This window comes from Trachemys scripta, chromosome 2 (genome assembly GCF_013100865.1).
Source record: "Trachemys scripta elegans isolate TJP31775 chromosome 2, CAS_Tse_1.0, whole genome shotgun sequence".
Classification (NCBI taxonomy): domain Eukaryota; kingdom Metazoa; phylum Chordata; order Testudines; family Emydidae; genus Trachemys; species Trachemys scripta.
In genome coordinates, this window is record NC_048299.1 from 245,173,805 (window position 1) to 245,196,904 (window position 23,100).

Here is a 23,100-nt window from a genome sequence, read left to right on the forward strand (position 1 = left end):
TAAAATACCACTTGTATCTAAGTCTTAGAAATGCTGCTGCTAAAGACAATAGATGCTGGTAGCACTTGGAGCATATAATGCTAGTAACTGCTATCAGTATTTGACATTAAATGTGGTTAGTGCTGTTAGTATAGCCTGATGGAACAGTGCTGCATGCTGCCCTTGGAGGTAATGAGAGGAAGGATGATCTGATAGTTAGGGCACTAGCCTGGATTTGGAAGAGACAGGTTCAGTTCCCTGCTTCACACAGACTTCCTGTGTGACTTCAGGCCAGTCACTGAGCCTCAGTAATCTATGCACTTCCCTACCTCACAGCAGTGTTGTGAGGATGAATACATTGAAAATTGGTGGGGCGGGTCTCAGATACCACATTGATGGAAGCCATATGTGGCCTTTAGATACATACATACAATGTTAGATCAGGGTCACACACCCAAGGTGTGCAATCCCATAGCCTGTAAAACATCTATTCTGGCATCTTAAATGCGAACTTGTTGCCCCAAGCGCCAATCATTAATTGTGCATATGCACTGGCGCAAAATTAAAATTAGGCTTGGCCTATTGAATTATTTTTGCATGTCAGTAAATGCATGAAGTTACTCTTCATGGTAATTGAGCTTCATATTAATACTCCAAGAAGCTCAAACTCCTTGTGGTGCTATTGTTTCAGGCTTTCTGGCTGCAGAACCAAGAAGACAAATCCAGTGGCTGTTTCTTGGGGAAAAAAAGTTGTATTAAATTCACTAAGGTCTGAGCTAGGTTTGACTATAATAACATACTGAGTTCCTTAGCTTTTAAATCCTTGAAAAAGAATATTTCATAAAGCTGTTACAAGAAAATATATGTTTGTGGTAGATATATGGGTATGGCAGTTTGACAATGAGAAGTCATAGATCCATCACTAGAGAGTGCCAAAATAAACTGTGCTCTCTGAAGTGGCACTGTATATGTCAGCATCTAGTATACCCAGATCAGCTGCTGAATACAATTAATGCAGATGCTCTGTTATGAGTTTTACTCCTTACAAAAAGGGAGACTTTGTCTACAGTTAGCTTAGTTGACTAACTTTTCATGGAAGATATGCAGCATAAGGAAGAGAAATTCATGACAAAGGGCCAGATTTTCAGAAGTTAAGTGTCCAATTACATACCTAATTGCTCTCACAAATCAGATAATTTAGTACACAAATGCACTTAATTAGTCATTTTCATGCTAAGTTACCTAAATTGTGCATGGAGTCACCATAGGGGCTAAATTTTACCTTTTGATTTGCACACAGAGTTCACACTGAATTCAATAATAGCCAGGCACTCACATCCAAAGGCACAATTTGGCATAATTTAAGTTAAATTTGGCACACATCTTGCACACCTAACTTTCTGAAAATCTGGCCCACAGTGTTTTTCTTACTATTGTGACAAGAGCAGGTACCAAACTGTGTTCATGGACCATTAGTGGTCTGTAGAGAGCTGTCTGGTCTTATGTTCCTGGCTCTCTTTCTTGCTTCCAGATGCTTTTTTCAGGTTTCCAGGCACATCATTGTCAGAGACCTTGGGAAGCTTGTGAAAGTAGCTGTGGTAGGAGCCAACCTCACTTTTTCTACTAGGGAACTCCGCTACTTAAGACAGGGAGTAGAGGAAATAGAATTAGCTCTCAAAGACTGAAGCTACCTGTGAGCCTAGAGCTGCCTGCCAGCAGGAGAAAAATATCCTAGGAAGGAGAGATGGGAATGGAGCAACTGGACAATAAGTTGAGGGGAGAAGGCAACCAAGCAACAGAGAGAGAAAAGAGAACAAGTGATAGAGAAGCATGTGCAGGGAAAGATGGGTGGAAAATAAATGAAAACCAAAAGTAAATAATGTGATAATTTATATATGCTATATACATACAATTGCATAAATAGTATTCTAGTATTACTTCCTCATGTAAGCAATTGCTCCATTTGCCACAAGGGTGTTATGTGATAGCAAGTGGAAAAGGAGAGAGTTGGCACAATGGTGATGGGGGTGTGGGAGAGGAATCTGTGAGATGATTTCTCTGTGAAAATGTTTGAGAGCACTGTGTTACAGAAACCTGCCATTTAAGGGGTGAAAGGATTACTTAGTTAAGTGACACCTTGTTTCAGCTGAGCTAAACAATGCGCCCTGATCAGTCTCAGGCTCAAAGATCCCAGTTGTAGAAATTTCGCCTGAAAAAAGACAGTGGCACCAGCTACTTGCAACCTCTACAAGGGAGCAATTTGGCATAATTGTGAGAGCAACCCAGAAAGTGGGTGAGGATATAGGAGGGGGTGGCCCGGGTGGGAAGGCTATGGTACTCATCACATCCCCCAGGCAGTTTCCATTGGCAGAGTTGCTATGTGAGCCTTGAGTATACTTTTCAGCAGCTCCATCCTGACAAAACCCTCCCTGGGGGAGGGCAGTAGTATTACTTCCAATTCTCCCTTGGCAGTGAATGCTTCTCCTGGTGCAGAGGATTGCAGTTTGTGCCTGCAGGCGTGAGTAAAGCCCTGTGGGTTGATAATTTATATTGACTGTCATTGAGTCCCATCATGCAAATAGAATAAGTGGTGGAAAGATGCCCAGAATGCTCTTTGCTCTGCTGTGATACCTCAGAACTGAAAAGGAGCCAGATACAAAGAGTGGAGGAGGGACTGCTACATTGAGCAGGGAGTATTTCTACCAAATTAAAATGTTGTTATGAAAATGCATTAGACAGTTTAATATTTTGCATGTTGAGCCATTAAATTGCATGACGTATTTTCAAAAAAGCCTGTGGATTTGTGGAACTAGTCCCCAAGTTGCAGCCCTAGCGGTCCTGCTACTTTGAAGTGTTGCAGCATCACAAGAGAGAGCCTTCTGGGAGGAAAGATTTGCTCCAGAATGTTCCATAGCAGCATTTCAAAGTAAAAGAAGAAGCTGGGGAGCAGGACATGTGCCCTGTAAGCCTTGCAGATCTTTTATCAAGCTTGGAGGAACAATAGCATTGCTTTATATTCAGCCTCTAGTGCATTGTCTGCACCATAGAACACATTATTTCCTACATATGTTAATTTTGCACTAGTCATTTTTAAAAGTTGGGAGATTTCATTTTCCTTCTAGCTTTGAATGTTTATGATTTACAGTAGAAGAGCAAAAATCAAAATACATTCTTGGGATACACATTTTAGACCCCAGCACTTGTTTGTGCTTATGCTGGCAATATAGAATACTTTATAACCAAAGCTAATGACAACAGATCTTACAGCATTTCTGTGTTGTAACAATCGCCACTGGGCAGACAGCTGCCAAACATCTTGCAATTAAGCTGATGCTTGTTGGCTTTCATATTCTTTTTTTTTTTTTTTTCAGAACCAATGCCCGGAGGCAGAGGAGTTGGTCTTTAGCCATTTTGTGATCTGTAATGACACACAGGAGACATTGCGGTTTGGCCAGGTGGATACTGACGAAAATGTTTTGCTGGCTAGTCTCCACAGTCACCAGTACAGCTGGCGCTCTCACAAGTCCCCACAGGTATGTCAGAAACAGCACTACAAATGCAGCAATTGTTAAAGTTGGCTGGAGTTTTTATTCACAGATTCTATGTTTTTATTCATGTGCTCAGCTATCTTTAGCTTTCCAATTCCATCAGGAGCCACATGCTGAAGCCACATCAGACATAAGAGATAAATAAAGGGATGAGGAAATCCAGAAGTGTTTATACGTGATTCAGATTTGGAACTGGACATGCACACACCCTTCCCAAAGAAAAATCATGTTCATAAAAATTCAAGCTTCTGAACCAAAGCAAAAAAATTAATTTGCCAGGTTCTTAAAATTGATTTTTCTCAGTGCATAGTTTTCTGGGATCTGTTCTTCATGTGGTATTCACACAACTCTTACAGAGGAAGCCATATACCATTAAAAGCCTATTTCCACCCTGTTTGTCAATCTGTACTTCTGGAGCCAAACATCTTGGCTCGGATTTTTAAAGAAACCAAAGAGAAATTCAGTGGAAACTGGGTGCCTAATTCCCTTGGGCACCTTGACAATTCCAATCTTGATGTGTAAGATAGGGTAATGTTTAGGGAGTCAATTATAATGGATGTGACTGAGATCTATAAATCAAATTCAGAGGTGATAAGGTTTAGGTTGATTAGGAAACAGATGTAAGTGGCAAACTGACTGTAACTTGTGCTGAAGTGGCAGTCAGTGGGTGTGCAAAACAAGCATACCTTACATTGACATGGTAACTTGGGTGGACCAAACTCAGCTCTAGAGTAAGTTGTTGCAGATGCCTCTCCAGTCAGCAGAATGCGACCACTTATTTCAAGGCTGAATTAAGCTTCAAAGATGTTGGAGATTGTGTAGGCATACATTAAAGTGGGGGAGGGGGCTGTTGTGCTAATAAAGGGATATCTTGGGCCCAGCAAGGGATAAGATAAGATAATGGTAGGGCTTTTCTACCTGGTCTGTTAATGTGCAGCAAGCCGGGATATAAATCTAGTGCTCTAGCCTGCCATGCACTAAGTGGCCATGCGAACCCTGCACTACAAATTCTGTTTAGTTTTTCTAATTGGCCATTAAAATCAACAAGACAAAACACATTTTGATTATTTCAATTATGAACATTTCCTCCCATTTCTAGAATCTTTCAGATCATTGGCATGCCAATCTATGACATTATCAGGAACCTTGAAGACCCCTTATTGCAGTTCTTTTAACCTGAACAATCCAGGTTGTACTAGTCTTTCTGTCTTTAACTTGTGCTTATTTTTATAAACAATTTTATATAACGAGCAGAGCAGCACCTTTGTTACCTTCGACAACTGCAATACAGGACTATGTACAAGAGGACTTACTCTGTCTCTCATCCTCCTATTAGCTGCTATACAATTTCCTTCTTTCAACTCCTATAGCAGAGGCCAGAGGTTTGGTTTGGTTTGGTTTATTTATGTTGAGGGGTGGATGGTAAATATCAAGAGAAAGGGGGGACATTGTGAAAAATTGTTTTCCTAGCTGGTGCCCATACGCAAATCCTTTTTGGGTTCACAGAATGATGTTTGGTAAGTAATGGTAACATTAAAGCCCCAACCCTTTATCGGTGAAGACAATGGGAGTTTTGCCATTGACTTCATTGAGAGCAGGAATAGGCACAGAGTGGGGAACTTTCTACTACAGAATGTGGCTGACCATAAAGCCAACACCTTCAAAATTCTGAAGGTCTACACAGTAATAATCAAGATCAGGGCTGTGTTACACTAGGATATGTACAAATACATAGGTTAGCATGGTCCCTTTTCCCAAAGAGTTTACAATCGAAGGGTCAAATTCTTTTACCCTCATACTGAGTAGTAACTAGTTTTGTGGGTAATCCCATAGTTTTCAGTTAGTCTACTTGTGGAGTAAGGTACTATTCAACTTGAGTGCAGATGGCAGAACTGGATCCTAAGAAATTAGATTACTTCAGGATTTAATTAATGTACATTAAATTATTAACCAATAGACACCCAAAATCTGCAGTTTGAGAGGCAACATTTTGGAGAGAAAGCCAGGCAAGGCTTAACATTTATCTTCTGTAGTTCTGCCAGCCACCTTGGGTGAGGCACTGCATTGTGCACCAGCTACATGTGAGGAAGACACAATGCAGAGCTGGCAGAAGGAAAGGGAATGGAAAGAAAAGGCAAGGCCTTGAAGAGGAGGGAGAAGGAAGGGCAGGGCAGGGCAAGACAGAGCTAGGGATCTCACTGAGGAGAGCAGGCCTAATGTAAGAACAGGACAGCAATCCCTAGTTCTTTGAGCTAGTGCACACCAGAATGAAAAGGGCAACAATACAAGGGTGGCACCAAATTTTAGAGCCTTTCAGCACTTCCTGGGCTGACACTAGATTGTTATGTTGAAGCTATCCCAACCCGCTGCAATAGTCTCTGGAATGTTATTGTTCTGTTAACATTTTCACTGCCCTTCCCATGACAGCAAGTTTAGGGATTGAAACTGGGAACTGAGGCAGCTTCACTGATGATGCATGGAAGCACAGGTTTTCCATACACTATTCAATTATAAGCTAATTTTCTTCAAAAAAATATTCAGAAACTTTGCATCCAAATGTAAATTTAGTTAATGTGATTAATTTTAGACAGGAATCATTGTAAATGCCATTTGCATTAGAAAGATGGTTCATCTTAATTAACCGTCAACAACTTAATATTTAGACATTTTAGGTCACGCAAACCATGTTTATTAAGAATATTGCAGAAATCGTCATGTGTAAAATGTTTTATTTTTTAAATTGAGATATTAACTCAAGTCTGTTTGTAATGAAAACAGCAACTTGATTAAGGCTTCATGTTGTACCTGTAATGTTGCGGCACTTTTCTAATTGTTCCAGGCTGAACTGGATATTGAACAACCTATTATTTAAAGGTCAGAATAATGCCCAAGCCTGGACAAGCCCTGTGAGTGTCAGATTCATGGAATGCTAGATGACTTCATAGTTATGAAATTATTTCATTTCTCATGATAATTCCTGACTTGCCAAGTTAGTGAATTTTAAGAACTCTGAGAGCAGATTGTAAGATAAATGTGAAATAATCCATACTTTTGGAGTCAGGGACTTCCCTCCAGGCATTAGTTCATACTTGACTTACTTGACTTACACTTGGGGATAAAATGAGTTAGGACAAGGTCTTAGATACCACATTCTCTTACTGGGAAAGAAAACCAACTTGCACAACTTTGGCTGGCTCATGTTTCTTGTTACACAGGCACTAAGCAGCAGCGGTTGCCATGAAATACTTTATTTAACCTCTGTAAAAATGTTTTTTTAATATGGCAAGGCAGTTCAGTTAAATGAAAATAAATAGTTTTAAAAGGATTGTATTTCTTTTACATTCATACCAATAAAATTCTCCATTTTTCTTTTGCTAATTAAAAGTAGGAAGAAGTATTGTAATTGGCTAGTCAAAATATTGAACAAAAATAAACGAAATAAGTGTATACAACATGTTTAATATAGAGGCATTTAGATAAAACATTGCAAGTGTTTTATTTTAGTTCTGAATGAATTTTACTGGATTAAGGATGCTACAGTAGATTATAGTTAAAAGTTATTTAACATTTTAATATAAAAATGCATTGGTATGGCATTTCAGATTATCAGTTATTGATGATTACCCTCAAAAGGTTTGGTCTTGATAAGTAAGCAGGCTTATCTTAATGCATCTGAACATTCTGAGAAATCCTTCCTCCTCTCCATTTCTTCTCCTAGTCCAACCCCTCTACATTTCAGTCAACCTAACCCTTCTCTTCCTCTGCCCTTCCGTTTACTCTCTGATTCCTACAAGCCTTTCTAACTTGGTTAATATTTCATTGGAAAGTCTTATGTCTGACACTGTTTCTGCTGGGCTCCAGCCAGTCATTTTCTTCAAATTTCATGAGTTCTTGACCTTTCTTGGGTCCAAGGCATCCCCAAATGTATTGTCCCTCTCTGACTTTGGGGAAGTCCAGAACTCATAAAAACGGCCATACGGGGTCAGACCAGTCTAGCCCAGTATTCTGTCTTCTGGTAGTGGCCAGTGCCAAATGCTTCACAGAGAATGAACAGAACAGGCAATTTCGAGTGGTCCATCCCCTCTCATTCATTCCCAGCTTCTGGCAGTTGGCGGTTTATGGAACTTGGAGCACGGGGTTGTGTCTCTGACCATAATAGCTATTGATGGACCTATCCTCCATGAACTTAGCTAACTCCTTTTTGAATCCAGTTATACTTTTGACCTTCATGACATCCCATGGTAACAAGTTCCACAGGATGACTGTGTCTTGAGTGAAGACCTGCTGGCTATTAATTTCATTGGGTGACCCTGGTTCTTGTGTTATGTGACAGGGTAAATAACTCTTCCTTATTCACTTTCTCCACACCAGTCATGCTTTTATAGACCTCTATCATGTCCTTCCTAGTCGTCATCTTTTGTAAGCTGAACAGTCCCAGTCTTTTTAATTTCTCCTCATATGGAAGCTTTTCCATATACCTAATCGTTGTTGCCCTTCTCTGTACTTTTTCCAATTCTAATATATCTTTTTTCGAGATGGGACGACCAGAACTGCACACCATATTCAAGGTGTGGGCATACCGTGAATTTATATAGTGGCATTGTGATATTTTCTGTCCTATTTTGTATCCCTTTCCTAATGGTTTCTAACATTCTGTTAGATTTTATGACTGCCACTGCATGTTGAGTGTATGTTTTCAGGGAACTATCCACAAGTACTCCAAAATTTCTTCCTTGAGTGGTATCAGCTAATTTAAACCCCATCATTTTGCATGTATAGTTGCGATTGCTTTTTCTCATGTGCATTACTTTGCACTTATCAACACTGAATTTCATCTGCCATTTTGTCATTCTATACAAACCCCACACTGGAATGGAAAGGGTTAAAGGACTATACCGGGCCCAGCTAGCTCCACCCCTCCAACCTGGCAGGAAATGCTCCAGCTTGAGCCAGGGTGGAAAAGAAAGCAACCCAGTGCAGAAGGGGGTGGCTGGGGAGGAGTGCAGATGTACCCTGAAGGCTCTTGCCAAAAGGGGCTGGAGAAGCCTCCCTGAAGGAACAGGACCGTGTGTGGAGTTCAGCTGGGGTGGCAGTTTGGTTTCCTTTTTCCTTTCTCCTTATCTGGGACCAGAAGCTGAGAGAAGGAAGCGACCAGGGAAGGTAGCTAGGGTTGCCAACTTTCTAGTTGCACATAACCGAACACCTTAGCCCCGCCCCTTCCCCAAGGCCCCGCCTCCTGCTCACTACATTCCCACTCCCTCTGTGGCTCGCTCTCCCCTACCCTCACTCACTTTCACTAGGGTGGAGCAGGGGGTTGGAGTGCGGGAGGGGATGAGAGCTCTTACTGAGGGTGCAGGCTCTGGGGTAGGGCCATAAATTAGGGGTTCAGGGTGTGGGAGGGGGTTCCGGGCTGGAGCAGAGAGTTGGGATGTGGGAGGGGGTGAGGGCTTCTGCTGAGGGTGCGGACTCTGGGGTGGAGCTGGGGAATGAGGGATTTGGGATGCAGGAGGGGGCTTCAGGCTGGGGGGGTGGGGCTGAGGGATTTGGAATGCTGGAGGGATCTGTGGGTTGAGGCAGGGGGTTGGAGTGAGGGAGAGGGTGAGGGTTCTGGGCTGGGGGTGCTGGCTCTGGGGTGGGGTCAGGGATGAGAGGTTTGGGGTTCAGGAGGGGTCTCTGGGTTTGGGGGGGGCTCAGGGCTGGGGCAGAGGGTTGGGGCTCAAGGTCGGGGTCGGACTTACCTCGGGCGGCTCCCAGTCAGCGGTGCAGCAGGGGGGCTAAGGCAGGCTGCCTGCCTGTCCTGGCACCCAGTGGCGTTGGAAAATTTTTAGTAGTGGGGGTGCTGAAAGCCAGCCCCCTTATCCCTGTCTGCCCCCCACCCCCCGAGGCTGGGAGCAGGGCTGTGTCTCCAGGAGGGGGGAACACCGACAGGGGTAAGGGGACCGAGGCCACAGCTAGGGGAGAGTATGGGACCAGGAGTGGAGCCCTGGGCAGGGGACAGCAGCCAGAATCCCATGTGTGGGGCCAGGTGCAGGGCCCCAGGCATGGGCCAGCAGCCATGGTCCAAGGAGCAGAGGCCTGGGTGCGGGGCCGGTGGGCCCTGGGAGCGGGGGTGGGGCCAATGCAGAGCCTGGGGCCAGCGGCCGGGACCAGAACCCCACCTCCAGGTGAGGAGAGGGGTTGGGGGACAGAGAGCTAGGAGCAGGGCATAGGCACGGGAAGTACCCCCTGCACCCCTACTTGCTGCGCCTATGCTGGCAACGCTCTGCGCGCGCCCCGAGAACAGCAAAAAACCAGCAGGTCCAGCTCCTAGGCGGGGGGAAGGGGTGGGGGCAGGAGGCTCCGCACACTGGTCTCGCCCTCAGGCACCACCACCCCGCCAGCCAATGGGAGTGCGGGGCCAGTGCTCAGGGTCGGGGCAGCGTGTGGATCTCTGTGGCCCCTCCCCCACTCCCCATCTAGGAGCCGGACCTGCTTGCCTCTTCCAGGGCGCAGCACGGTGCCAGCCAGGACAGGTAGAGACCAGCCTGCCTTAGCGGTGCAGCGCCGCTACCTGGACTTTTAATGGTCCAGTCGGCAGTGCTGACCAGAGCCGCCAGGTGTTCCAGTCAAAAACCGGACACCTGGTCACCCTTTAAAGGTAACTCAGAGGGCCCCTCCTGGAGGCTGAACACTGCTAACCTTCCTAAGGCCCTGAATCAGAGCCTTGTGGAGTGGGTGGGCCCAGGCTCCCCTATGACCGAGTGGATGCTAATCATTAGGCCCTTTGGCCAACTGAGAATCCCATTATAGTCACCCACTTTAGTGAGATCCCTTTGTAACTCTTCGCAGTCAGCTTTGGACTTAATTGTCTTGAGTAATTTTGTATCAACTATAATTTTTGCCACCTTATTGTTCACCTCTTTTTCTAGATTGTTTATGAATGAATATGTTGAACAGCACAGGTTCTAGCACAGATCTTTGGCAGACCCTGATATTTATGTCTCAACATTGTGAAAACTGACCATTTATTCCTACCCTTTATTTCCTGTCCAGTTACTGATCCATGAGAGGACCTTCCCTCCTATCACATGACTGCTTAGTTTGCTTAAGAGCTTTTGGTGATGGACCTAGTCAAAGTCTTTCTGATAGTCCAAGTACACTGTATCGACTGTACCACGCTTGTCCACGTGCTTGTTGACCCCCTCAGAGAATTTAGTAACTTGATAGTGGGCAGGGATAGCGCAGTGGTTTGAGCATTGGCCTCCTAAACCCAAGGTTATGAGTTCAATCCTTGAAGGGGCCATTTAGGGATCTGGGGCAAAAATCTGTCTGGGGATTGGTCCTGCAGCTTTGAGCAGGGGGTTGGACTAGATGACCTCCTGAGGTCCCTTCCAACCCTGATTTTCTATGAGGCATGATTTCCATTTAGAAAAGCTGTGTATTATGAAGCTGTCAGAAATCCTAGCAAAGATTGCCAAACCTTGTTAGATCTGATGTGGATTTTAGTGAAAGTAAGAGGTCTGTTAGGGGTCAGTAAAAGGGATGGGCCGCCACATTTCTGCAGTGGCTCTACATGCTACACTGGATCCGCTTCAAGGTCCTTATCTTGATCTTCAAGCCCATTACTGGGATAGGCCCCAGTTATCTCAGAAGCCCCATTTGTCTCCAAGACAGCCGTGTTCCTTAGGAATACTGGAGCATATGGTATTTATCATAAGCACGGGTGATAGGTTCTTCTCAGCAGCTGGCTCATAGTTAAGGAATTCTGTCTTGCAAGACAGTAGACTGACCAAGGAACTCACTGCTTTCACAAGTGTAAAACCCATGTGGTTACATTAGATTCCCTGAATTGCTTCCCTGAAAATTATTTGTTTGCAAGTAATCACCCAAAACTGTCTATTACATATTCTTTCTCAGCAGTGCACAAGGCAAGAGGACACTGACTGTATGAGTGCAGCCAAAATTTAAAAGCAGACTTCAGTGGGGGCCATGATAAATTAATGTGAAAAAAGGAAATTTTTCCAAATTTCTGGCATAATTTGAAGTTTGGGCCAGGTTGCCTATCCCTAGTACCAGTTCCTTATTATCCACTTAGCTTTAACCATTTATTTTTAATACTTAACACTCCTCTCACTAACTTTCCATATTATGAATCTGCTGCTAAAGACAACGGATTGGATTTTAATGTTAGTTACACTGGTTCAAATCTAATAAAACTCCATTGAATTCAGTAGAATTAGTTCAGTGTTTTGTTAGTGTGACAGAGATCAGAACATGCCCCATATGTTCTTCACCTTTCATAAGCCATAGTTCAGTTTAGCTAAGTATATCTCTATTTTTCTTTTCCTTCCTCATTTCAAAATGGAGCCGATCCCAAACACAGCACACTCAGTCCCTCTTGATAGCTGTCTGTAATGCTATAATGTTAAGCTTTAACAGTCCTGGGACTGACACATGCCTCCCCTGCCCATATTATTAATGGTGATTGTTATTTGAGAGAGATCAATAAGTTTATATGGTATTTGTTTTGGGGGGGGGGGAGGAGGAGAGGGGAGAAAAACAGTCTCTATCGTAAAGAGTTTACCATCTAAAGCCCTGATCCTACAAGCACTAGTTTACATAAGTAGTTACGCATGTGGGCAGTCCCATTCAGTTCATTAGGAATGCTCGTATGCATAAATGTTTGCACATTCAGACTAAGTTAGACAAACAAAGGAAATGATGACACCAGACATAGGACGGGGCAGAGTAGGATGAGGCAAGTTCTATAAAAATGAAAATGTTGATTAATATTGTGTTGCGTCTGAAGCTGTAATTACTGATGTATTGTTATTTAAATTTGAGAATAAGGTAGGGTATAGAGTAAGGAATAGGTAGCACAAGAGAAGAGGGCAGGGTGTAAAGCTAGCTAAAGAAAGTGGGTTTTGAGAAAGGCTTTGAAGTAGAGAAGGGGGCTACTTGGTGTGCTGAAAGAGGAAGGTTTTTCCAGGCATAAGGAGCAGCATGAAAAAGGGTATGAAGGTTTGAGTGATGGAAGAAGACAAAGAGGAGCAACAAGGCAAGAAGAGGGTGCAGAGAACAGAATATGAGACTAGGAGTAGACAGAAATAGCCTGAGGTTTAGGTGTAATTTTGCAGCACCCTGAAAGTGAGAATGAAGAGTTTGATGTGGAAGAGATGGGGAGCAAGTGAGAGGTATTCTAGGAGGGGTGACCTGGTCAGAGCTGTAGGAAAGGAAGGGTTTTTTTTTGTTTTGTTTTGTTTTGTTTTTAGTTGCAACATGATGTACATGTTGAAGAAAGGATGAGCTGAGAATCAGGATGGCTAAATAATCTGTAAGTACTGTGATAGACCCAGGCCAGTTGGGTACAACAAAGTAGTCGAAGGCAGATATACTGGCCACTGGATTAGCAGTTTTCTATTCCCTGACTGACCAGAGCAGGGGCTGCTCTAGACTAATGAGAACACCTGACTCCAATTAACTTGCAAAGAGTCAGGTGAGTCCATGAAGGTAATGTGAACACCTGACTCTAGTTAACGCCCTTTTGATACTATAAAAGGGCTCACTCCAGTCAGGCTGGGGAGAGCCAGGGAGCCAGAGGAGAGGAAGTGTGGCTGAAGGGCTCAAACCATCGGTAAGGGAGCCCTAAGGTAAGGGTGAAGAAGGGAGAAACAGGAGAGCTGCGGGGAAGTGGCCCAGGGAAATGTAGCAACCCTGGCAGTGAAAGGTTGGCTGCCACAGCTGCTACCATTAGGGTCCCTGCGCCGGAACCCAGAGTAGAGGGCAGGCCCGGGTTCCCTCTAACCTGCCACTACAGAAACACCTCCTGGGAAGGGAAGACAGGCCTCTATCAGGACAGGAGGCTAAACTGTTCTGAAATAAATAAGCCCTAGAGACAACAGAGACTGGGAGTTCTCTCACCAACCTCCTTGCTAGCTTATGTTGAAAAGGGCTCAGTAGACTGTAACCCTGGCCCTAGAGAGAGAAGGGCAATATGGAGGGTTGCAGTAAGCCACTGAGGCTAGCATAAACCGCCTAGAAGCACGGGACCCACTGGGACAAGGTCAGAGCTCTGCCACAGTACTTACATGGGGAGATTTCTGGTAGTAGAGGTTCTACAAGGTAGCAAACAAAAGCATACCAAGATCCAGTGGCTAAAACTTGAAGCTAGGTAAATTCTAAACTGGAAACAAGGCACATATTTTTAACAGTGAGCATGATTAACGTTGGAGCAGCTTACCTTGGGAAGTGACAAGTTGGCCCTCATTTTGATGTCTTTAAATCAACATTCAATGTCGTTCTAAAAGATTACATGGTCTAGTTCAACCAGAAGTTATGGGACTGATGCAGGAATCATGGGGTTGAAGTTCTATGATCTATGTTATGCAACTGGTCAGACTAAATGGTCATAATGTTCCCTTCTGCCCTTAACACCTATGAAAAACAAGGAGGTTACAGTAAACCAGGCAATCAAGAACCGTGATATGAACCTGTGTTTAGCACTGGGCATGGATAGGTCGGAATTGATCTCATATTCTTTTGATCTGTATGGCAACATAATGTCTTGAACCTGAATTACTAGGCAGGTTAGCAGTTTATGTAGTTCTAGAATACTTTCAAATGTTGATAAATAAGAACTACAACTTTGAATTTCTTTTCTGTTATGCATTTATAATATTGACCATAAGGTTGAATTGATGCAGTCTGCATTTAAGGACTTGATCACATGATCACTGAAATCAATGCATATTTTGCCATTGACTTCAAGGAGAGAACAGTCAGACCTTTGATTTGTGTATATTTTTCATTAAAATACTGTAGTTTAATATTCCTAAATGAGCTATATATAATTTAAATGACTATTACAATATAATTTTGGTTTGGTATTCACATGGTTTGCATGATGTTTCAGTGAATATACCATATAAAGTATTGTAGCTATCTACACAAATTTTAGTAACACTTTCAGTTTAATACTGGAATAAATATAAAGTTTCTTTTCTTCTTTCTTCTTTAGATAGTGTGTTCACAAAACAGACCTTCAGCTGTAACTTTATAAATGACTTTTTTTAAAAGGTATTTGGAAAGGCTTCTATTAAAAACCTCCTCCTCTTTCCCCAAAGAAAAAAAATGAAGCCAAAATGTAACTTATGCTTCTTCTCCAACAAGATAATTCATCATTACTTATTTCCAAGTTGCTATTCTTTCAGGTACTAGGTTATGTCCCATGAAGTCTAAGAGGATATACAGTACTCTGTGGGTTCAAACATATAGAAACTGTGACTTCAAACGTCAGTCACTATCTGGAAATTTTCGTGTTTAATTGCTTAGGGATGTTACAGATTCTCTGAACAACCTTTGGTACTTAACTTAATCCTCCCCAGGCCATTTACAGAACAACAGCAGGCAAAATAAAGCTTTATTTTATTTTTATACTATTTAAGTAGTGTGAAATGTATTGTCAATTCCACTTGGGATTCCACATTCCAAATTAATGATTTAACTGGATTATATTCAATTTACTTTCCAGATAATATCTTGGACAGATAAGGATTTTTATTACCCAAGAAACATATGGCTCATCACAATTTTGTTCATGTTTCTTGTTCTTAACATTCTTCTAATCTAGAAATGTGGGGTTAGATTGAGCCTGTTAGGCACAAGCCTACCTTACAAGCTGTGTGGAGCCAAACGATGCCTCCTGGAGCTCTCTGGTGCACAGGAGGAGTGTGCCCGCTGAGCCAACACTAAGGAAAGTTCAGCCTATACTCCAATGGCCAGCTTGAAGGGGATGGGTCCATGGTCCCATTCTCCTCACCTCTATCAGAGTAATTTGCACCACCAGTGATGCTAGCAAGAAACTGTTGCTGTGTTGTGGGATCCATAAAGAAATTAAACAGTCAATCTGGATTTCCAATGTAATGCACATTGGAAAAAATAATCCCAACTATACATACAAAATGACGGATTCTAAATTAGGTGATACCACTCAAGAAAGAGATCTTGAAGTCACTGTAGATAGTTCCTTTAAAATGTCTACTCAATGTGCAGTGGCAGTCAAAAATCTTGACAGAATGTTAGGAACCAATAGGAAAGGGATAGATAAAACAGAAAATATCATATTCCCTCTATATAAATCCATGGTACTCCCACATCTTGAATACTGCATGCAGATCTGGTCGCCCCCATCTTAAAAAAGATATATTGGAATTGAAAAATATACAGAAAAGGGCAACAAAAATGATTAGGGGTATGGAACAGCTTCCATATGAGGAGAGATGAATAAGATTGGGACTTTTCAGCTTGGAAAAGAGACAACTCAGGGGGGGATATGATAGACGTCTATAAAATCGTGACTAATGTGGAAAAAGTAAATAAGGAAGTGTCATTTACTCCTTCTCATAACACAAGAACTAGGGGGTCACCAAATGAAATTAATAAGCAGCAGGTTTGAAAGAAACAAAAGGAAGTATTTCTTCACACAACGCACAGCCAACCTGTGGAATTCTTTGCCAGAGGATGTTTTGAAGGCCAAGTCTATAACAGGGTTCAAAAAAGAACTAGATAAGTTCATGGAGGATATGTCCATCAATGGCTATTAGCCAGGATGGGCAGGGATGCAAAACCATTCTCTGAAGTGTCCCTAGTCTCTGTTTGCCAGAAACTGGGAATGGGCTACAGGGGATGGATCACTTGATGATTATCTCTTATGTTCATTCCCTCTGAAGCATCTGGCATTGGTCTCTATCAGAAGACAGAATACTGGGCTAGATGGACCATTCATCTGTATCAGTATGGTAGTTCTTATGTTCTTAAGTTAGAAATTCGACTGTTACTGCAGCATTTGATTCACTCCTTACATTTTACCTTCCTTTGGCTTTTGTTTTTCAATGAGAAATATTACTTTTACTTCAGGTCCCTAGAACCCAGCTCTCCTCTTGGTCTTTACACTTTTCACCTGTTTCTGTGGGACCACAACTTTTATTTTATCAGCAACACCTTGGAATTTACACCTTTTCCCATGCCACTGACCAAGTCATTGCTTCCCTTCTGCAGCTCACTAGAGGTCAAAAATTCATTTACTACCCATTGGGATTGACTCACAATAAGTATCCCAACTAATGGCTCATAAGTCAAATTATCTTTCAAAAGCAAGTTTAGTTATTTAAGCTAGAAAATAGAGAAATTATTTAAATAAACTGAAACAGAATAAACTTGACCGCATCTACAAACTATGCGGAAATCTAGTTTGTAAGACTAACAATCTCTAGGTTACAAGCATTGAATTGTACCTACTTGCAATCTGGAACATGCTGGCTGGGCAAAGCTGCTTCAGCAATACCCTTTCCTTAGCCATGTTTCTCATCCCTTTCCTTGGTCTCTACACCTTGTCATGTGACTGCTTTATTTATCTAAATCTCACCCATCTCCCTCATTACTGGCTGAAAACCCTTAGCAAATTGAGACAGACGAGGCGGTGGAGGGAAATGAGGGGAGGGAGGTTGTAAGAAACCTCTGAGCGGAAAAGTGGTAAAGATAGGAAGTCCAGAGAAGACAAAGGGGCAGTAAATAGGAGTAGTTCTCACATGATCTCTTGGACTGCATAGAGGCCACTGAACGCATTATGTGCCTCCCTGATTTTCTGTCTTGAGCCAAATCTGACATGTTACAGGATAGGATGTTTGTGAGGGGCAGGTGTCCATTGATGCCATCAAACCATCTTGTTTTGTGTCTTCCATGTGATCTTTTCCATCCTGCTGTCATTGGGTCAAAGCCAAAGATGATTCTTGTAGGGAAGTTGGTAGGCGTTCAGAGCAGATGACCAGACCACCTTAAGGCGGGTGACCATTTGAGAGGGTGGGACCTGTTCAGTTAGGAAACTGATGTCTTCATTTGACTTGAATTTGTACCATTTGATGTTTTTGATTACTCAGAGATACTTCATCTGAATGGTGTTCAATTTCTTTTCAGTCTTGAGAGTAAGGGGCCATGTTTCAATTCCAGAGGTCAGATATTGAGCACTGAAGCATTATGTATCCTTAGCTTCATCTCTCTATTTATCTATTTAACACTTTCTTGATGAGGCACCCTATTATTGGTGATATTTTTGCCATGTGAGCTTCAAGATCTTTCTCACCAAAAGAACTGAGGTGGGTGAAATAACTGACCAGCTTGATTGGGTGGTCACCCATTAAGATGGCAGAGCCTGCAGGATGTTCAAAATTGACAACAAGAAGAATTGTGCTTTTACCCCAATTAATTTTCAGGCTAACTTCTGCAGTTGAGCTTTCCAGGGCTTTAAAAGCCACAACCAGCTCGTCCACTGATTCAACGATTAGCTCTATGTTGTCAGTAAAATTGACATCGGTAAGGTTCTTATAATCGAAATGAATGCCTAAAATGCGTTTATTATTGTCTCTGACAACATTGAGGAGTTCGGGGTGGCAACACATACTTGTTAATGCCTAATCTGATTGGAAAGAAGGCAGTTATTTTCCCATTTACAAGAAAGTTGCTTGAGGAGTCATCATATAAAAGAAATAACAGTCTAAAGAGCTTGTTGGGGAGGCCAGCAAGTTTCAAGATCAGACAAAATGACTCCCTGTCAACAATCAGACGTGGCCTTGATATCCACAAATGTAATGTGAACGGAGCACTTGAATTCTTGTGAATTTTCGATAACCTGGCACGCTCTGAAAATTAGCTCCATTGTTGAACAGCCAGAAGTGAAGCCAGTTTGTTGTGGTCTTCTTTTGTTCCTTAAGATATCAGTGGCTTTGGCCAACAAGACAGAAGCAAAAACCTTCCCCGAGATAGATAGAAGTGTAATGCTGCGATAACGGCGACAATCTCATTGCTGCTTTTATGTTTATTTTTGAATAAATATGGGTAGTTAGAAACTCCTTTTGAGCCTTATCCTTGATCAAAGGAGAAGGGAAGGAAGGAAGGAAAGCTCTGAGGAGAGGGGGAGAAAAGCCCTTAGGGAAACATTAGAGGAAGGAAGACAGTCCCAGTAGCCTGAGCAGCAGGAGGGCAGAAATACCCAGGAAGTGGATAAGGAAAAGGAGAGGAAAGACACAGAAAGTGGTCAGGAAGCAAAAACATGTTATAAACTGTTTTTAAAATTTCTAGTCTCTGACTTTTCAGCTCTTTGGTTTATTTGATCCATTGTTTTATTTAATGTTGTGATGAGATAACATTTTGTGTTCAAAAAGATTTCTGAACTCTGCAGTAGTGCTGATCAACCTACCGACATATGACTATTTTACCCAATAACATCTAATATTTTAAGAACATTTTCTAATTCTCATTAAAAAGACCAGAGCAGAAACCATTCCAAAAAAGAGGATAATGGTATTTCTATTCTTGTCAAGTTATATTGTCCAACTCTCGTTTAGTGTATTTTATGGGTTCATTCTCTCTCTAGAAATTTTACCACCACAATTAAGAGTTCAGTTCAAATGGAATATCCATATTACGCCCTTATGTTATTTGGCTTTCTTTATGCCCACAACGACTCTCATTTGCCCTTCTGTGGCACTGATTTGGAGGGCAAATGCAGCCTTCTCTATGCCACTTACCTAGCACAAACAACTTATTCTGCTTCCCCAATATCAGTTTCATTTGTTTTTGAAGCAGCAGCCAGTAATGGCTACAAAATTAATAGTCCAATACCCCAGTACAGGTCTAAGCGAAAAACAGTATTTATCAACATATTAGATAGTAGAGAAAAAGCACAGACGTAAAAAGGATTAAAGGTTCATGCATCATTTGAATAAATACAACAACATATTTTAGATTGGCTCTAAACTTTGAATTACAGAAGGATTACTTTGGTCAAAATATCTTTGAACTCTGGTCATCATGTTCCTGCCGACACTTCTTTTCTCGTGTAGTAGCAACACCTCTTTTCTCAGAATGTCTCTCTGCTACTTAGCTATCTGCTTTTATAAACCCCTTCGTTCTTAAATAGAATTGCCAAAATACACTTAGCATTTGCTTATATCTTGGTGGGTGAAGGGAGTTGTCTGGTAATTATTCTGCCAATACACCTTTAGGTCAGTTTATTAAGATTAGGACAGAGCATGTATTAAGTGTCTAATTAAACATCCTTCCTGATATTGGCTTATGCTAAAATAATGTTTATTCCTGATTACTTAATTTTCCAAAATTACATCAGTCTCCATTTCCATCTTTTTACATACATAGCACTAGAGGCCTTCGTGTTTTGAAAATGATTCCAGATCTTGCTTTTCAAAGAACCTCATGAACAAGGTTTTAAAAGTAGACGGACATATAATGCAGACTACTAGTATTAATAAGTCATGAAGACAGGTATATTAGGTAAAAATTAAAATAAGATAGCTGGGTTATTCCATGTCGCATGGTAGCATTCACAAATATTTGAGTGATATGGCTTGAGGAAAAAGTTACTATGTAATCAGAAGGATAATACACCAGTCTGTTCCTCACTTTTCTTAATCTTTTTTTCTGAGCCATAGAATCAAGTGCACATAAATCTTTGTGATACACAGAAAATTACTAAGTCAACATTCTGTGAACTAATGACTGCTAAATGACAACTGACAGCATATTCTTTGGTGACGTTCAGTTAGTGGCCAAGTTGCTTACACAGGACAGGAGTCATCTTAAAGTTGGGGTTATAAGCAAATGCTAATTATTAATTACATCTTTATATATGGCATCTGTATTTGGCGTGTATTTTAAGTATATTCTAACTGGGACTGACTCTTTAGTACCTTTTTTCATTATTTTGTTATCATTTCCAGCTACTAGTCTCTCCAAAGTAAACAGCTTACTTGTTTCTTTTAGTTTTTATATGCCCAGCTGCTTCTGTAAGAAACTGAAATGGTTCCAGCCACTACAATTGTTTTTCTTTTTCTGTAACTAATATTTAAATATCAAAGCTACTAGGAGCTTTTATGTCATGGAGTACACTTTGCCTCAAGGTACTTTTTTTTTTTTTTTTTTAAGCCATTAAGCCTTCTTCTAAGGTGAAGTAATTTGAATGGGAATGCAGCAGTCATTACTTGAATGATTCAGAAGCCACCCACTGTATGGATGTTTTTGTTTTGTGTGTAATCTTGTGCTGTGGACACCACAAATTATGAACAGGCTACTGAGTTGTAAAGTCTTAGAAGGTGGTTACTGTGGCTGCTTCCTAAAGGTCAACGTAGAAAGCAGTCCTAAGACACTGCAAAAGAAGAATATCTGGACAGTCACTCAGCCAACAACCCTGACCTATAGACTTCACAATCTCCCTTTTTCAATTGTTTTTTAAACATGGCAGGACATAATATTTACAGCTTTTATTTTTCATTGGTACAAGTAATTATACTATGGGCCTGCTCCTGCTTCCAATTAATTGACAGAACTCTTATTGACTTCCGGCCCCAGATGCCCAAATACATAGTGCAATTCAACCTTGCACAGAGAGTTTTCATAAAGCCTTTGCACAACTATTTTAAGGGCTTAAGTGGGTGCTTAGACTGTGTGCTGGCCCTCTGGAAAAAAATGCTTATTGCTTTAATTGTGTATATGTAAACTCACTTTCTTCTTCGAGTGATTGCTCATGTGTATTCCACTATAGGTGTGCGTGCTCGCCACATGCACCGGTGCCGGAAGTTTTTCCCTTAGCAGTATCCGTAGTGGGGGAGCACCGCTGCAACCCCTGGAGTGGCCCCAACATATCGCGCCATAAAGGGGGCTGTGTGCTCCCCCCACTCTCAGTTCCTTCTTGCCACCAGTGAAGGTAGGCGGAACTTGCTCCAGCCTTGGCTGCAGCGTTTATAGCCTTAGTGGTATCTTGTTCACTGAACTGCTTCTTTGCTGAACTTTTCTTCGTTAGTGTCTGCTCGGAGCATGCCCCGTGGGCCAGGCTTCAAGTCATGCAACTCTTGTCGCAACTCTATGCCCAGAAGCAATCCACACTCTCAGTGTCTTCGCTGTCTGGGCGAGGCTCACATTAGCGAGCGTTGTAAGATTTGCCGCTTCTTCAAGCCTCGGACGAAGTGGGAGTGTGAGATCCGACTCCATGCTTTGCTAATGGAGTCGGCATTGGCCCCGGCACCGGCGCGTCGACCCGATGCCGCGCCCGGCATTGCGTCTTCGGTGCGCAGCGAGGCACTGTCGTCGACTCAGCACCACTGTCCCAGTAAGAAGCAAGGGAAGACTCAGCGGTGCCGAGAGAAGGAGAGGGGTGAGGCCAGACCCAAGTTGGACAGCCCATGATCCCCATCAGGACAGACCTCCGACTCGCGCTGAGCGGAGTAGTCTGGTCCCGTCCGCGCGAGCCTCGCCTGAAGTGCGCATGCCTTCGACGCCAGAGGCAGCTCAGGCCACGCATGATATCCTAGCCCTTCTGGTGCCGGGAGCGCCACCTCAGTTGGGCTCCCGGTCCCGTGGAAAGCCGCCTTTGGGCGCCCATCGGCCCTCCCCGGAGATATCGGAGGTCAAGGTACCTTCCAGGGTCGAGGTGCCGAGCAGAGGCCTGTGTCGCATGTCAACTCCGCGTGCCGGCTCTTCTGTGAGCGAGTCCCACCCCTCCGGTCTCCAGAGCCGTAGAGGAGGTGACAAGAGGTGACACCGTTCCTCCTCGAGTCAGTCCGAGAAGAACAGGTCCCGATGCCATCGGCACCAGCGCTCCTATTCTAGCGCCCGCCGTCACAGAGGTCGTGCTCCAAGTCCGTCCCAAGAGTCCCCGGCACCGAGGCACCATGGCCACAGGCACCGTAGGGAATCCAGAGACAGCTCCTCAGGCGCCGAACAACCGGCATCGACCACAGGACACTACCCAGACGTCGAGCCTATAATGCCATCAGTGGCTGAGGGCACCGCACCATCTACCTCTTCGGTGCCGGGCGATTCAGTTGCGGTACCGCCTCCCTCTTCTCAAGAGGACTTCAAGGCGCACCAAGAGCTGCTTAGGAGGGTGGCAGCAAATTTCGGGCCGAGGAGATGGAGGAGCCCTCCGACACGCTGTTTAATGTCCTTGCCTCCTCAGTACCGGAGTGGGTGGCCCTCCCATTCCATCAGGGGGTGGCCAACATCACCACCGGCCTCTGGCAGACCCCGGCCTCTCTTGGCCCCATTTCCAAGAAGACCGAAAGGAAGTATTTTGTCCCTGCAAGGAGTCACAAGTACCTATACACCCACCCGGCCCCGAACTCTTTGGTGGTAGAGTAAGTCCACCATTGTGCGCGGAACGGCGAGCCCACGCCCACATCAAAGGACAAGGATGCTCGGAGACTTGACACCTTTGGTAAAAAGGTTTATTCGTCTGCCAGTTTCCAGCTCAGAACGGCCAACCGCCAGGCACTGCTGAGCCATTACAAGTTTAATCTCTGGGGATCCCTCCCCAAGTTCGAACCCCTTCTTCAAGATAAGGACAAGAAGGAGTTCCGGCCTCTGGTCGAGGAGGGTGCGGCGGCAGCCAAAGCAGCTCTCCAGGCAGCTTTGGACGCAGCGGACACAGCCACTCGGTCAATGACTTCGGCAGTCTCCATGCGAAGGGCGTCGTGGCTCTCACTCTCGGGGCTGTCTGTGGAGTCCCAGTCAATAATGCAGGACCTGC

At 43.3% G+C, this 23,100-nt stretch overlaps 1 protein-coding gene across 5 annotated transcripts in view; it reads left to right on the plus strand.

Moving 5' to 3' along the window:
- VPS13B (vacuolar protein sorting 13 homolog B) overlaps positions 1–23,100 on the plus strand; it is a 948,921-nt gene that overhangs the window by 867,785 nt on the left and 58,036 nt on the right. For all 5 annotated transcript variants that reach the window (XM_034763372.1, XM_034763367.1, XM_034763371.1 and 2 more), the window contains exon 43: positions 3,351–3,512. In XM_034763372.1, the coding sequence (XP_034619263.1) occupies positions 3,351–3,512 (162 nt within the window). The remainder of the gene's footprint in view (positions 1–3,350; positions 3,513–23,100) is intronic.